This window comes from Pseudochaenichthys georgianus, chromosome 17 (assembly GCF_902827115.2).
Source record: "Pseudochaenichthys georgianus chromosome 17, fPseGeo1.2, whole genome shotgun sequence".
Taxonomy (NCBI): Eukaryota; Metazoa; Chordata; class Actinopteri; order Perciformes; family Channichthyidae; genus Pseudochaenichthys; species Pseudochaenichthys georgianus.
Genome location: NC_047519.1, coordinates 15735694 through 15751019, shown reverse-complemented (window position 1 = coordinate 15751019; position 15326 = coordinate 15735694). Strand labels below are relative to the sequence as shown.

At 43.3% G+C, this 15326-nt stretch overlaps 1 protein-coding gene across 2 annotated transcripts in view; it reads left to right on the top strand.

Annotated features, from left to right (window-relative positions):
- Nucleotides 1-3925: 3925 nt before the first annotated feature.
- Nucleotides 3926-15326, top strand: part of LOC117462133 (zinc finger SWIM domain-containing protein 5-like) — a 78761-nt gene continuing 67360 nt past the window's right edge. For both annotated transcript variants that reach the window (XM_034104216.1, XM_034104218.1), the window contains exon 1: nt 3926-4538. In XM_034104216.1, the coding sequence (XP_033960107.1) occupies nt 4013-4538 (526 nt within the window). In that variant the 5' untranslated portion in view covers nt 3926-4012. The remainder of the gene's footprint in view (nt 4539-15326) is intronic.

Genomic DNA, 15326 nt, shown 5'->3' with positions numbered 1-15326 from the left:
GAATAAAATCAGACATGGGCACTGTCCTCACTGACCCTAAAGAAATAAATGCACGTTTCATGGAATTCTATTCAAATCTGTATAAATCCAATGGTAATCGGGATACAGATGCAATTAAGTCATTTCTCTCTGAGCTGAACTTGCCTCATCTCAACGGTGAAGCAATAGCGGATCTAGACAAAGACATCTCTATGGAAGAGATAATAAAAGCAATTAGTGAATCTCCAAATAATAAGGCACCTGGCCCTGTTTTTACAAGTTTTACAAGTGCTTCTCTAAGGAACTATCCCCACTGCTGCTGCGTATGTTTAAACATGCAGCGTCAAATGGCCGACTGCCTCAAACGCTCTATAATGCAAATATTTCATTAATCTTGAAAAAGGGCCGGAATGAGCTGGAAGCCTCATCTTACAGACCTGTTTCACTGATCCCTAATGAAACAAAGTTGATTAGCAAAATTCTAGCTAACCGATTGAAGCTTTATATCCAGACGATTGTACACAAACAGGCTTTATTCCCAATAGGCATATTTATTTCAACCTACGACGCCTATTTAACATACTATATGCTGAGCACAATACAGAGACAGTTGTGATTTCAGTGGACGCTCAGAAGGCCTTTGACCAGGTCGAGTGGCCATATATGTATGTGACCCTAGAGACATTTGGCTTTGGGAAGATGTTCATTGACTGGATACGGATTTTGTATGCTCATCCCACAGCTAGTGTGATCACTAACCACAATATCTCCCCCCAGTTCCCACTATACCGTGGCACTAGACAGGGAGATCCCCTCTCACCTTTTTTATTTGCTTTAGCCATAGAGCCACTAGCCACAAGTATACGGCGGCATCCCGGAATATCACCTGTCTCCATTAAAGGGCAGAATCATCAACTGTCATTATATGCGGATGACATTTTGCTATATGTCTCAAAACCACAGAAATCTATGCCCTCAATTATGGAGCTGTTTAACCATTTTGGCTCCTTCTCTGGTTTTCAAATAAACTGGGATAAGAGTGAATTAATGCCAGTGTACTTGAACCAGAACAGCTCCACACTGAAATCTGTGCCCTTTAAGATAGCCGAGGACAGGTTCACTTACCTGGGGGTGACAGTCACCAGAAAACCCGAACGGTTACTTGAGGAGAACTGGAAACTGAAAATAACCCAGCTTAAGCAGAACATAGACTTCTGGAAAACTCTCCCTCTGTCACTGGTTGGGAGAGTAAACGCAGTTAAGATGGTGGTTCTCCCACGTTTTACATATCTCTTCCAGTCAATCCCATCATGTATACCGCAAAGCTATTTTAAGAAATTAGACTCTATTCTAACCGCCTTCATCTGGCAATATAAAGCGGTGCGTATCGGCAAGAAACACCTTTGTAAAGCTAAATATGAGGGATGGTTTGCTCTACCAAATGTTAGATGTTATTACTGGGCAACACATTTAAACATTCTGGCTTTCTGGAGAAGTGGTACCCTCACTGAGGGCACTGAGGAGGACACTCCAGCCTGGCTTTCTATGGAGCGGGCGGCCTGTCTCGGAACTTCTCTCCCAGCCCTTCTGAATAGTCCAGTTAGACTAATACATTACTACATGCAGGGAACTTTCTGGTACACAATTCTCTTAAAATATGGAAACAAATTAAAACATACTCAAGCCTCAACTATGTACATAGACAGCCCAATCTGTGGCAACCACGCCTTTAAACCGGCCAGCGTGGATTCCGCGTTTTCTCGCTGGAAGGAGAAGGGAGTGGAGTGCTTGAAGGACTTGTACCAGGGGGGCCACTTGATGTCCTTCGAACAATTGAGGAACAAATACGATCTCCCAGCCTCACCCTTTTTTCGATATCTACAGATCCGGAGCTTTATGAGGTCTAATATAGCTACATTTGCAGATATACCACAGCATCGGGCACTTGAAGAGATAATTAATGTTAGACCAGGATGTAGAGGAGCAGAGTCAACCCTATACCAGACACTTCTTAGTCAGGAAGTAGTCAGCACAGAAAAGTATAGAACTGAGTGGGAGACAGAATTGGGTATGCCGATCACTGAGGAATGTTGGGAAACATGTCTTAGGAATATTCACCGGTGCTCAGTAAATGTTAGATTAAATCTGATACAATTTAAAGTTGTACATAGGTTGCACTACTCAAAAGTTAAAGTAAACAAGATGTATTCCAGCGTATCAGCATTATGTAACAAATGTAAAAATCAACCTGGCACCCTTACGGAGCGTCCACACTACAGCTTCAAAAAAAGCTTGGAGCTGGGCGTGTCTGGAGCTTGGGGATTTTATTCAAGCAACACGACCAACAACCAATCACATGAATCTCCCGCCCCCGACATACAGAGCAAAAAACCCCGGGGATTGTATGGGAGCAATATATATATAAACTCCCCAAACAGGCGAAAACCTACCAGTTTCACCCACTGCCACCTCCCTCCATGCCTGGTTCCTCCGGTTTGTATCCCGGTAGGTGAAGAGGGTCTGGTCATACAAAACCGGGTGATTTGCTACGGCGATAGTTAGTTTCTCCTCCGACTTTTTTTGAAATATAGAAATGAACGGCGGGATATCTCTCCCAGCTTAGACGCGGTTTGATTGGCTACGGCTTCAGCTGTCAGATTTTGGGAAACGGGATTTGATTGGCTGGCGCTGGCTACTCCGGCGTCTCCGGCGTCAGAAGTTGAACATTGTTCAACTTCTGACGCCGGAGACGGCGGAGACGGACCGCTCTGCTACCCACAATTCAGTTCGGCGAAAAAGCGAGGCTACGTGACGTCACCTCATTGAAAGTGAATGGGCAGATTGGAGTTTTCGACGCTGTCGACGCTGTAGTGTAGACGGGCCGTTACACACCAATTCTGGACATGCCCCAACCTCCACTCATTCTGGACTTCTGTATTTGATTTTTATTCAAAAGCATTTGACAAGCAATTGAAGCCTTGTGGCCATTCTGGGGTCCATGAGTGACACTGATCTGAACTATGGCAGTGACAAATGGCGGTTGTTTTTGGGTACTGTTTTGGCTAAAAAACGTATTTTGAGGTTATGGAAGTCTGATGCTGTGCCTTCGTTCGAGATGTGGCTGAGGGAGTTGGGTGAGATCCTCTACCTGGAGAAACTTAGATTCAATAATGCAGGAAGGGGGAGAGTGTTTGATAAGGCCTGGGCTCCAGTGATGAGACACTTAAGAGGTCTGGGTGAGGATGAAAGTGTGGGATGAATGATCAATAATGTTAATCCTGTAACTTTTATCTTGTTGTTTTTTTTCTTCAATTTGCTATGGACATTTTGTCTTTGTCCTGGACTGCCCTCTTGTTTCTAGCATGAATATTGCATTTCTTGTTATCTCGCCCATGGATGTGTTTTAATACCGCCAACTGCCTAATTGTACTAGTATGTTCTGAATCTGCTGTTTTGTTGTTACTGAAAATGGAAAATATGATTGCTTTGTTATACCAATGCGGTTGGTACAATACATTTCTGCAATAAAAAAAATTCTTAAAAAAAAAAAATTGAAGTATTGACCAGGCTTTTATTTGAGGGAAAACTACTTTGAGTTATGGGTCAAATACATTATTTAATTTGTGGGACATGATGCAAATAGATAAATAACAATTTAAAATAAGATTCCAAATTGGATATTAAAAAGTTAAATTAAATTGACTAATTAATTATTAGATAATTATTAGAGCAGCATTATTTGTATCATTTAACAATATTTATTGACAATATTTAACTATACGGCGACACACTTGAGAAGTTTGAACTTTTTATGTTTCTGTAAAAAGCTAATATTCAAATAGCACTATTTTATTTTGAAGGTTGTGATCGGAAGCCCTGCCTGAGATCCTGTCTGGTTTGACACCCGCTGCTCAGTGTGTGTGTGTGTGTGTGTGTATGTGTTTTGTGTTATGAGTACTCGGCTTCCTGCTGCTGCTCGGTGTCCGCTCCGTGTCCGCTCACCGTCCGTCTCTTCAGTGTTGATCGGCTCGCCATGGCGGAAGGACGCAGAGAACAGCCGCCCCATCCTCTCCTCTCCTTACCACCGGCCAGCAAGCGACCCTGCCTGCGCCCTGCTCCCCGAGGTCCCGGTCCGGGGCCCGGGCACGGCAGCGGGTGGCCCAGCTCCCGGCTTCGTTCCCCGGAGTCTCTTCTGGACTGCGCGGCGAAGGCAGTGGCGGAAAAGTGGGCCTTCGAGAGAGTAGAGGAGCGCTTCGAGCGGATCCCGGAGCCCGTCCAGCGCCGCATCGTCTACTGGTCTTTTCCCCGCAACGAAAAGGAGATATGCATGTACTCTTCGTTTCAGTGCCGAGTAGCCGGCGAGGAGGGTCCGTCGGCGGCTACCGGCGGGGCTGGGGGTGCAGGGTCCGGAGCTACAACCGCCGGTGGTGGCGGAGGATCTACCGGTACGACGGCTACCGTGGGGGCAGTCGGAGTTGTGGGAACGGGAGACGGGCTGCCTTTCCGCCGGGGTATCAGGCTACTAGAGACCGGCTGTGTGGAAAACGTTTTACAAGTCGGTAAGTGGGAAATATCACTATAACCGAGGCAAAGCTTTTTTGGCTCAAACATTGTGGACCGTTTCCAAGTATCTGCTGCTGGATCTTTACAGGGATGATTGATGGAAGTTTGCGCTGGTGGGAAGTATGCAACGCGTCTATTTCCTCGCATATATAGTCAGCCATGGGTCTATGTGTTGGTTTATAGTTTAGAAGGCATACCAGGTAACATGTATTGACAAATGTTGTGCTTTTATCGTCTTTTCCATGAAAGAGGAAGCGATGATACGGTCGCTGCTAGCTTAGCCGACCAGCTGCTGTTAAAAAATTAAAGGGCTTCCTATCGTGGCTTCTCATTACTGTGGCGCTGCGTCTTTGCCCAGTTTTGCTTTCACGTTGAAACCTTGTTTCGCTGTGTGTTAGGGGTTTCAAACTAATTCAGTCATGTTTCGGGAATTATATGCAGACTGTTCTCTCTCTCTGGGGCTCCTCGTCGTAGTCGGGGTTGACTGGAGCCGTCCGTAACCCCGGACAGGGGGAGTCGCGGAGGAGGAGGGCTGACAGACGCGGATACAAAAGCGTTTTAGCGTCGGGGCTTTATTTTTGTTCGCGCGAACTCCTCTTTGCAAAAGTCGTTTTTTTTCAACCCGCCTTCGGTTGAGGGTGGCTTAGGCAAGGAACAAAGGCTGTTATTGGGTCTCTTATTATGATTAATCCAACGTTAATCCGAAAGAATCCCCCCACAGCTTTTTTTTTGTTTATTTGCCGCTGCTGTTCGGACCGGACAAAGAGCACATTCGCCACCAACGTGGAAAATACATGCTGGGAGTGTTTGTTTTGTTTTTAATATTAAAGTTAACCCCTAAGTAACGTGTGCAACGTCAAGCTGCCTTTTATTAGTGCGTTTGCCCGCAGCCTCTGTCGCTTGCTACACAAAAGGCTTCCAGTTGAAATGATCGATAAGCGTCTCGCATTTCCTGCGCTGCAGAGAGGCTGTTTCCAAACAAAGGGCCATTCCGCAAAGCTCCATCTCCACTCACACTCTCATTAGCTTCATACCCCGGCTCTACACATACACAAAACGAGCTCAGACAACAGGAAAATTGACGAGATGTAACCTATAGATTGTAAAAAGACAAACAGCCTTTTATGGATACCAGGAGGACTTTTCTTTGGCCATATGGTGTGAGAGCCACTGGAGCCTGTCTGGGGTTTCATGTTGCTGCTCCAAGGTATCTGGAGAGAGAGCTACACACTGTGGCTGCTGCTTTTCTCTCTCACTGCTGTATCTAATTGCATCTTCTACATGCTCATCGATTGCACCCCATAATTAAATGAAATTGAAGAACTGTGAATATGAAAGTCAGATTTGCTCTCAGTTAGATTAGTTGATACGTTTTGAGAGTCTGAGAGAGTGTGAGTTGACATATTAGTTATTGGAGCCAGATTTTATCTGGCTTTAGTTCTGTTGATTGCCTCAAGGCTTGTATGCCTAGATTGTTTGTTAACCATAACTTTGTTGAAGGTTGCTCAAGCAAGTTTGAAGTGATGACCTACTTTTAAAACTTCCTGTCACTACTAACACACCAACCTGGTATTTGCACATGGGTGAAGCAGAACTAAAGGATTAATAAAGGTGTGCTCGTGTAAAGAATTTCCTTTAAATAATAAAATAACAGTTGTAGCAAAAAATGGCAAAATGTCACTTTTTTAAAAACAATTTTAAACTTTGAAATGTTTTAGGTTTAAATGCAAACTTTCAAAACAAGTTGTGCACCCTTAAGCAAACACTCCCACTCTTAGCTGCCTCACCTGCAAATCGACAATCTCCCTCAAGGTCAGTCATAACAGGCAGGCACATGGTTTTGTCTTTCTGTCAACAAAACAGAGAACAGGTTAAATAGCTGTGAGACATCAAGATAAGATTTGGCTTGTTCTTCACTCTGCACACCATGGGAACCAGTCACTGGTGGAAGGTTTACTGACTGACTTAACAAGCAGAACAATTGTTTTGAGAGGTTGGGCAACCGAGCATGCTCGCCTCACACACAATGCACTCATTAAGTGTCGTGTTACACACCTGTAATAGACAGTCTTCAGATGGATTTTCCCTGACATGGCATAATATAATCGCCACTTAAAATAGTGGCTGTACTTGTTTTTTTTAAAAGTGAGATGGACGTGCCTCATGTACTCTGTAATAGGAACTTGCTGGGGAGTGATTAGGAATGAGACAAGGCAGCGTGCTGACGCATGAATGTGGATGGGGCATGGTTTAAAATGGGGCATCTCCGGAAACCGTAGCCTGGAAAAAGGGTATTGAACTTTTCAGCCACATGATATGCATGTTAACTGGATAGATTGAGCCGCAAGCTACATTCGTGGGAATATGTCAATTCAATTTTGATTCCTGGGGTCACGATTCAAAATCAACTCTCGTTTAAAAACAATTTTAGATCCAGTATAGGGTGGATCGTTCTCACAAAGTGTGTATAGGATTATGAAGGATTTATAGCTATTTCAAAAAGTGATAACAGCGGTTTGCTATTTATTTAAACACTCAAAGTCTAAACACTAAAGGCTGAAAAGCTTACATGTATTTATGTTAAAGTTCAAGGACATCAACTATAACAACTTAAAGTTATACATAAAGAAATAGCTGCTGGTTACATAAATAAAATGATGTCCGTCCCAAGATGAGGTGGGTGATGCAGCTCTCGTCTGTGTTAGTGACTTAAGGGGAGCTAAAACTGCTGTTTACCACTCGCTTCCGAAATATTTAAGGACATCCACCAAGGCACACATACAGAAACACTGACAACATTGAAGCAATGAGCCCACAAGCTACGCTATCATTAGATATAGTTTATTATTCCTCATAGCTATCACTGGCAGAGCAGGAGATCTTATTTCTATGAATTCATCGTCGTCTTTAGACTTGCTTTTGTCCCCGTTGCTTCAAATCGGTGTGCCTTAGAGCCGAGTCTGGAATTGCGCTTGTTTGTTCAGGTAATTACTAATGAGATCTGGTGTTAGAGACGGGGGAGGGGGTATGTGATCTGCCTTTCTACTGGGCAGGACTTCAAGGTCCGGGTCACAGAAAGTTTAAAACCAGACTAGGAGCGTGTGAGAGGAGCAGCACTATTGGCCCAATACAAGTATAAGCCAAACTAAATCTAATTTAAATAATAAGACCAGAGATGCTTGTTTGCTGCTGGCTTGAAAGTCTTTCAAGAAAGAAAAAAACTCCTTGAAAAAGCAGATTATAATGAAATGGTTTTGGGTTATTTCTATAGGAATTGATGATGTTTACCATAGAAGACTCTGTGTACGCATCAACGATTAAATAATGAGTACTGGTACGTCCCGTAGATGCCCTTCACCCCATACATTAGAGGCCTTTGTCTGTCAGCCTCTTTTAACCATAATACTGACGGATTGAAGAGATGTGAGCTCATCAGCAACTCATCGTCCCATGTGTTCATAATAATCTACTCCTCGCTCCAAGTCATAATTAGAATAATCAAAGCTAAGCGTGCTTGTATTTGTAAACCCCCCCCTTATTCGCGGCACATACACACACATGTGCGCCCAGGAGCCCCCTTGCCAGAGCCTTATAAAGTCCTCAGAGAGCGGGAGGAAGGGATATTAGAGGAGGGAGGGAAGGGGGGGGGGTTCTTAAGCTTTGAGTCAAGCTTTGGGATTATTGGGTCATGCTTTGTTACCCAGCTGTAGAAAAACCCCTTGTTCACAGAAAGGGGGGGCTAGGGAAGGGGGTCTGTCTGTGTATGTGTGTGTGCACGTCCCCGTCTACGCAACGTTACATAAAGCTGTAATGGGTCCCCGACGCCTTTTGAAGCACCGGTGACTCTGACAAAGCGAGGCAGCAAAATTGAACAGGATTAAACTGTATGGGAGAGTCAGTGAGTGGGCTGGAAACACTGGGGGGCTTCTTAACTCCAAATATGTTAGGTCCTGAAATGTATAAAAGCTCCTAAGAATGGTGGAACTTACACAATATGTGGTCAGTTTCACACCTGTAATTAACTTGGCTATCCTTGGCTATGCAGTATTGGATAACAAAAGATTTGCCAACTTTAGATTTGATTGAATCGAAGCTCCTGTACATCTGTAGCATTCCATCAAATAGGCTTCCTTTACATGCAATGAAGGGTTTTGCCAAAACAACATATTTCTCAATCAGGACCAGGAAAGAGTCATTTGCACAGATTGCACTAGTATCCATCTTTAAAGCAACTGCCTGTAAAATGTCAGTTCATCTCCAGTTGGTTATTGAAAAATAGATAAACATGTATAAAAGTGGCAAATGATTTCCCAACCAAACCATTTGATGTAATGTTTACTAGGATCCAGTTCACATTTCCTTACAGGGAAAATACAAGTATATTGCATTGTATTTGCAACTACCGGTCATTTCCTTATCAATCATTGTGTTGATTAAGCTTTTGATTATTCACCTAGAATTAAGTGTTTGCAATTATGTAAAACTGAGAAAAGCAACACATTCAAAAAGCTAAAAACAGTGAATGCTTGGTAATGATGATACATAAATGAAATGATTAATTAAGTAGCAGAATTGTGGGCAATATTTAATTGTAGCAGTACATATGCTAAGGACACCATTCTGGCACATCTTGGGGAATGCAAACGTATACGTTTTTCTGATGAACCCAACATTCCAAAATTGAAGTGTGTAAAAGAGCAACTGTTGATTGTATTGTATAACTTCTAAACCCTTTAGAGTGGATTTCTTGAGTTTCTGCTTGTTGTCAGTGTATTAAGTCAGTTTCAGTTCATGTATGGTTTTCAGTTTTCAGTGTGTGGAGGGAGGTGTTGGTGGTTGTCCTTAGATATAATTTACTGGCAGAATGGCCGTGGGCTTCCTTGTTGTTGAAAATCTGTTGAGCCTCTGGTGTAAATCTGCTCTTTGGTTGCTCAAGAGTGTTGCGATTAAAGACAGAAGGAGTGCGGTGAGATCACCCTCGCTTGCTTCATCTGCAATCTCTCTTCCTGACTCAACTCTCAGGACCGAGTCCACCGACACAGCTTAGTTTTCATCGGTCGGTTTTCCTTCCATATTTCTCCATCTGCCATTCATCAAAGCAAAACTATATGTAACTCTGTCTTTAATGTTCTCCACAAGCTCCCCATTTCTGTAACTTGCATCAGTTAAAGACGACTCACACTTTAATCATATTCTGTCTGTAGACTCCCGCATAGTAAAGGGCTTTTAATCCGCCAAGGCGAGATCTTAACGTTTTTTCTTTACTTTCCCCTCACCGTCTCCTCTTTGATGCGGGAGGCTGCTGCTGGTTGAGCAAGTGTCGGTGGTTTTGACAGGAGGACTGGGGGAAGCTGGAAAGAGTCAGTCATGACTTTTGAGTGAGAAAGAGGTCAGAGAGTTGACGGTGCACGTGCCTCTGCAGTGTTTCCACCCTGTCGGGGTATTGGCTCATGCTCTTCTGGGTAATCATGACTGACTTCACAGAGAACACATTCCTGTATGACTACTGATGGTATATGAGTTAGGGCCGACATTCACATACTGTATGTGTTGGAGGGTATGATCGATCCTCATGCTGGGTGCTAGTGGAGTACTTCAGGAAAGTCGACGGGGGGGGGGGGGGGCTAGTGGAGTACTTCGTGACCACAGAGTGTGAACGTTGTGATCAGCTGTTTTAGCGCAGTTCTCCAGTGAAGGGGGGAGTCTCCCTCCGCAGCCGGTTGGCGTAGTTTTGGCACAGTTCCGTTGAACAGACCGACGTTAACAGCAGCCCTGTCTGTGCACACGGAGACCGACTCTGTCGTTCGGTGATCTAACCGCCTTCTAGAAAAGCTTCACAGGTACGTCGGTACGCAAATGCGCTTTGTGACACAAGTGACGGTACGCATTTCGGATTGTTGCCGCGCATGCGTACCTGCGTACCAGTTATGTGCACCCCTGTTTATAGCCGCCCGTTAGCTTTTTAGTTCTGGTGATTGCGTGGTGTCAGGGAATATTAACTTACACTTATGTTTGCTAATTGTTTATGTTCCCATATTAGGCATTTTTATTCAAACTGTTGCCCTTGTTTAGATTTAATTGCAAATTTAAAATCAAAAAGCTTGCTGCACTTTTGTTTCAAGTCATGCTTAATTGAAACAGATTCCCTATTTTTAATGTTATGCTTTCTGTATGCTCTATTATCTAAGACCTTGATTATACCAGTGTAATTTATTCTTGTGTCTGGCTGTATGTCGTAAAGCCCTTTGACTTTGCTTAGAAAAGTGCTCTATATTATTTAAATATTCATCATTACTTTCATGTACAGAAATTGTACATTTTCAACTCGTAAGTGCTTTAGCCTTAAACGCGGCTGCTATTGAAGCTGGAAGCTTGAAAATTAATTGGCAAAACCACGTCTCCTTTTTCTTCTTAAGTGCATTTCTTCTTGTATATCTATTTATCCATGTATATTCACAGCAGAGCTCATTTTGAGCCACAACTTAAGCCACTTAACACACAAACACACAAACAAACACAGTCTGTCTTCAACCCTTTCCCCAGCGCGCAAAGCAGACAGACAATATTTAATCAGTGTAATTAATTCCATGCCCGCCACACTCGAAAAGAGAAGATCGCTAAAACAAATCGTCCCCGCTCTCTTATTAGCTCTGGGAAAGGCTTGTGAAAGATGAGGCCATTAGGGAGTTGCTCTGTTGTTGAATTCATCAAAGGAACCGGCACCTGTCAGCACATGTGTGAGAGCGCATGAGGGCTGATCATCTAAAATCATTCATCAGAGGTTGTAGTTTGAGGACTTCATCTAGCAGACACTAAGGCGACCATTTTTACGTTCCTCATGAGTAACAAAAAGGCATGATGAAGTAATAGGTCTGATATGTAGGCAGTGGCACAGTCCAAGGGAACTTGGCTTTTGAACCAGAGTCCATTGTTTAAGTCCTCGAATGGACAAAGTACGTAGAGGTGACTGGTAATAAATGCCTAGGTTAAACTGGCTTATTCAACGCACAGTGCTGTTTACATGTGTTCCGATTGAAAGTGGATTAGATTTGAAATCTTAAATGTCCATGTTTTGAGAGTACCATTATGCCGTGTTCTCACATGATCTGTCATTAAGGCAACACATCAAAGCGACGCTCGTAACAGAAAATGAATAGAAGTTGGTAAAAGTTCCTCCAGCTTCGAGCAAGTTCACTTAACCCAGGAATCAAAACAACAAAACGTAGAGCTTTATTCATCATATATCTTATGCTAAACCTTCGAGGTAAATAGCATCACTTTGCGAAAGAACATTTCTTCGGTGACGTTTCAATTATTCTCAGAAGAGCAAATGGGACAGGTTTCATGTATGGACTTGGCATGGACATTATCAGAACGGTTACTGATACCAATGCAAGAAAGTACCATTGGATTCAAGTGAAAGCGCTTGGATTGTAACTAAATACTACCCCCACAGCACTCCCACCTGTAAAATAAATCATATCTATTTTCTCGCTGCTGGCTTTAGTATTTCAAGCAATGCCCCCATGTTCTCCCTCCCTGTGTTTATTTCCCTTATGTGCTTTCTGTTTAACGCTGGCCTCAGGTGTTTCAGCCACATTTCTGCTGCGATTTCAAACGATGCCATTTCCACTCCGGACTTGTTTGCAGAAGAGAGCCAAAAAAATGACATTCTTTGCCTTTGGTTCTGTTTGCTCAGCCCCTTCCCTTCTTTCTTACAGTTGTCAGCACAACAGTGTGTGTACTGTACGTGTATGGAGGTGGTGTGTATGCCCACATGTGATGAGATAAAAGCAGAGAAAACCCATTTTTTTTTACTACTCCTGTCCTGTTTTTACAACCCCCTGGTCTGTTTGTCGGTGTGTGTCCACCAGCTTTAGTGCTTTTACCTTGGGTGGTGGGTGTGCAATTATCAACCGCTATCAATGCTGGCCTTGTCCTTTTAGCTTTTGAAGCTGACATTCTGCTGTATTCAGTTATTGCACTGTTCCACACCTGCCTTTTATTGTGTGTGTGTGTGTGTGTGTGTGTGTGTGTGTGTGTGTGTGTGTGTGTGTGTGTGTGTGTGTGTGTGTGTGTGTGTGTGTGTGTGTGTGTGTGTGTGTGTGTGTGTGTGTGTGTGTGTGTGTGTGTGTGTGTGTGTGTGTGTGTGTGTGTGTGTGTGTGTGTGTGTGTGTGTGTGTGTGTGTGGTGTGTGTGTGTGTGTGTGTGTGTGTGTGTGTGTGTGTGTGTGTGTGTGTGTGTGTGTGTGTGTGTGTGTGTGTGTGTGTGTGTAGGTGTGTGTGTGGAGGTGTGTTTACCGTAGTTGTTGTACACATTTGGCTCCTGCCCATGTCTCAGTGAGAGGCTGGACTTGAAAGAGAAAGCTGAGGCTCGCTGGCTGGACCATTATGTCCTCGTTTGGTTGTAATTGCCTAACAAATGTTGGGGAGAAAGGAGAGAAAATGGACCAACATGGATGGGAAGGGGGTTTTTGAAATGCAAAACAGACCCAAATTAAACTCTGCCTTGTGTCCAGGGGCCTCATTAATAACGCCGTGCGTAGGATTCACGTGGGAAGGTTGCTTACGTAGTAGAAATCCAAAATATAGGTCCAGAAATTTCCCGACATTTTCCGATTCACCAAACATTGCGCAACGGCAAGGAAAGTGCGTACGGCACTTCCTACGCCGGTTTCCCCTTATAAATCACAACCGACTCGAAATGCGGTGCAGCTTTTGCGGGCTTCTCAACGCCCATATTTGCCTATAAATAGTCAAACGCCCATTCATTCATTCATTCATTCATTCATTCTGACTGACTTTATGAAGAAGATCGCAGGAAATGACGACAGAACAGCTAAAAAAGACATCTCGCACCGTGTCAGATTTTGGTTATTGTGGGGAGGTGGAGATAAGTCATATTGTTTGGTGGATGCCGTTTGAACCAGAGCAGCAGCATGGAGGTCGGATCGTCACCAAAATAAATAAATAAATGGCCCGAAAAAGGTTAATGACAAAAAAAATACACATAGCCTTCCTCAGGCAGTGTGTTTGTACCGGGGACAGGAGACACCTCATTGATGAGAAACTCTAAGAAATGATCGGGGAATCCCTCCGGAGTGGAGTCATGACGACTGGATCTGAATTATGTTTTCGTATTTGGTGGTTTGTGTTCCAGCTGTCGATCAGCTGTGCGCAGCGTCTCCACTGCAGCCTGTGCATCTCACCCCCCCCCCCCCTCCCCGCAGCAACTCTATATCCACCAGTTAAAGGAAATACAACTAATGTGTAACTTGTGTTATATGAGCTGTACAATTGACCACATATGGTGTTCTTAGCTTCCATACCTCCTGTGTTTTACGAGCGACTTATCAAGTCTTGGCAAACGGCATAAAACACGATTAAACGTGATAGTATATAAAACCATGCTCCTATCTACAACCTATAGAAATGCAAAACGGCGTCAGTTTAGACGTAATTCTGTCCTCCTGCTTACCGCGTCATTTATGAGAAAACATTTCATAACATTAACACAACATATTCGAGGTGGTTTTCAATAACATATCCGTATTTATTGATTTCTCCAAGTTATGTTTTTGTGTGCACTGAGGAGTCTCAAACTCTTGTTTAATCATTTTAAGATTGGCTTTAATCAATGTTTGAAAATGAATTCTTCATATATGATAAATGAGAGGTAACATTTTATTTATGATATTATTTCCACACATTTCTCTCCATTCTTCCTTCTGCCAACGGTGTCGCAGTTTCTCGTCTCTCCCGTTTTTGTGCATAGTGCGTACGCATGGGTTAGAGTTTGCGTGGAGGACCGCACGTTTTCCCGTCAAGTTAGTATTTTATAAATCGCAAACATTGCGTAGAAACTGGTGTATGCCATTTTTTTTGCGTATATCCCTTTATAAATGAGGCCCCAGGTTGTTAGCATGGGAATTCTATGGCTGGATAGAAATACTATATTCTCTATGTAACTTTGCCATCATCTTGTAACTCATCCCACGTGAGGTTAAGTGACGCATATCCAAAGAAATAAAAGCAATGCCTGTGGCACAACAGAAGGGGAAATACAGGATGCTTTAAGTGGGGGAGGAAAGCAGTGACGGGTAGCATTGTTTGGAAAGAAACTAAAGGTACATCTCTCGAGGGTAGACCTATTTGTGGAGGATGTGATTCGTCTTTATTTGGACCCTTCACCAGTCACATGAAAGACGATGAAGTTCCTCAAGGCCTCAACATTCTTGCCAATAGTTTTATTCTTACCCAAAATTAAAACTTTAATCCTGTCTTCATTTTATTGACCCCAGACCCTTTTCCTTCCTCTTTGTTTCCCTTGTTGAAGGGGGAAAGGCCGCATTACTCTCTTCATCGCTATTGATTACTTGATGGTTGGATAGAACTCATTCAGGCAGAACTCTCGTTCACGTCGTGTTTCCAGATGTTTATAGGTATCCTATCCTCTCTTGTTTTTATTAGCGGCAGGCAATTTTGGAAGAGTTCAAAAAGCTCAAAGGTATAGTTTTTTTTTTGTTGACATAAGGTGCATTATGCCGACATTGCTCCACTTTTCAGACAGAAATAAGCAGCATATGGGGCCAGCAAACATGCCACGTTTTTCTGTAGAGTAATAGCCTTATATCCAACCTAATTTGAATGTATGGTAATTTCTTCTTTCTTTCTGCCTTACACGCTTTCAGTCTCTCTTTCTTTGTACGCTTAAAGAGCAGCAGCACGGAATAAACCATAACAATCAAACGATTGGGAATCCTCTGAGCCAATTAGATTACATTT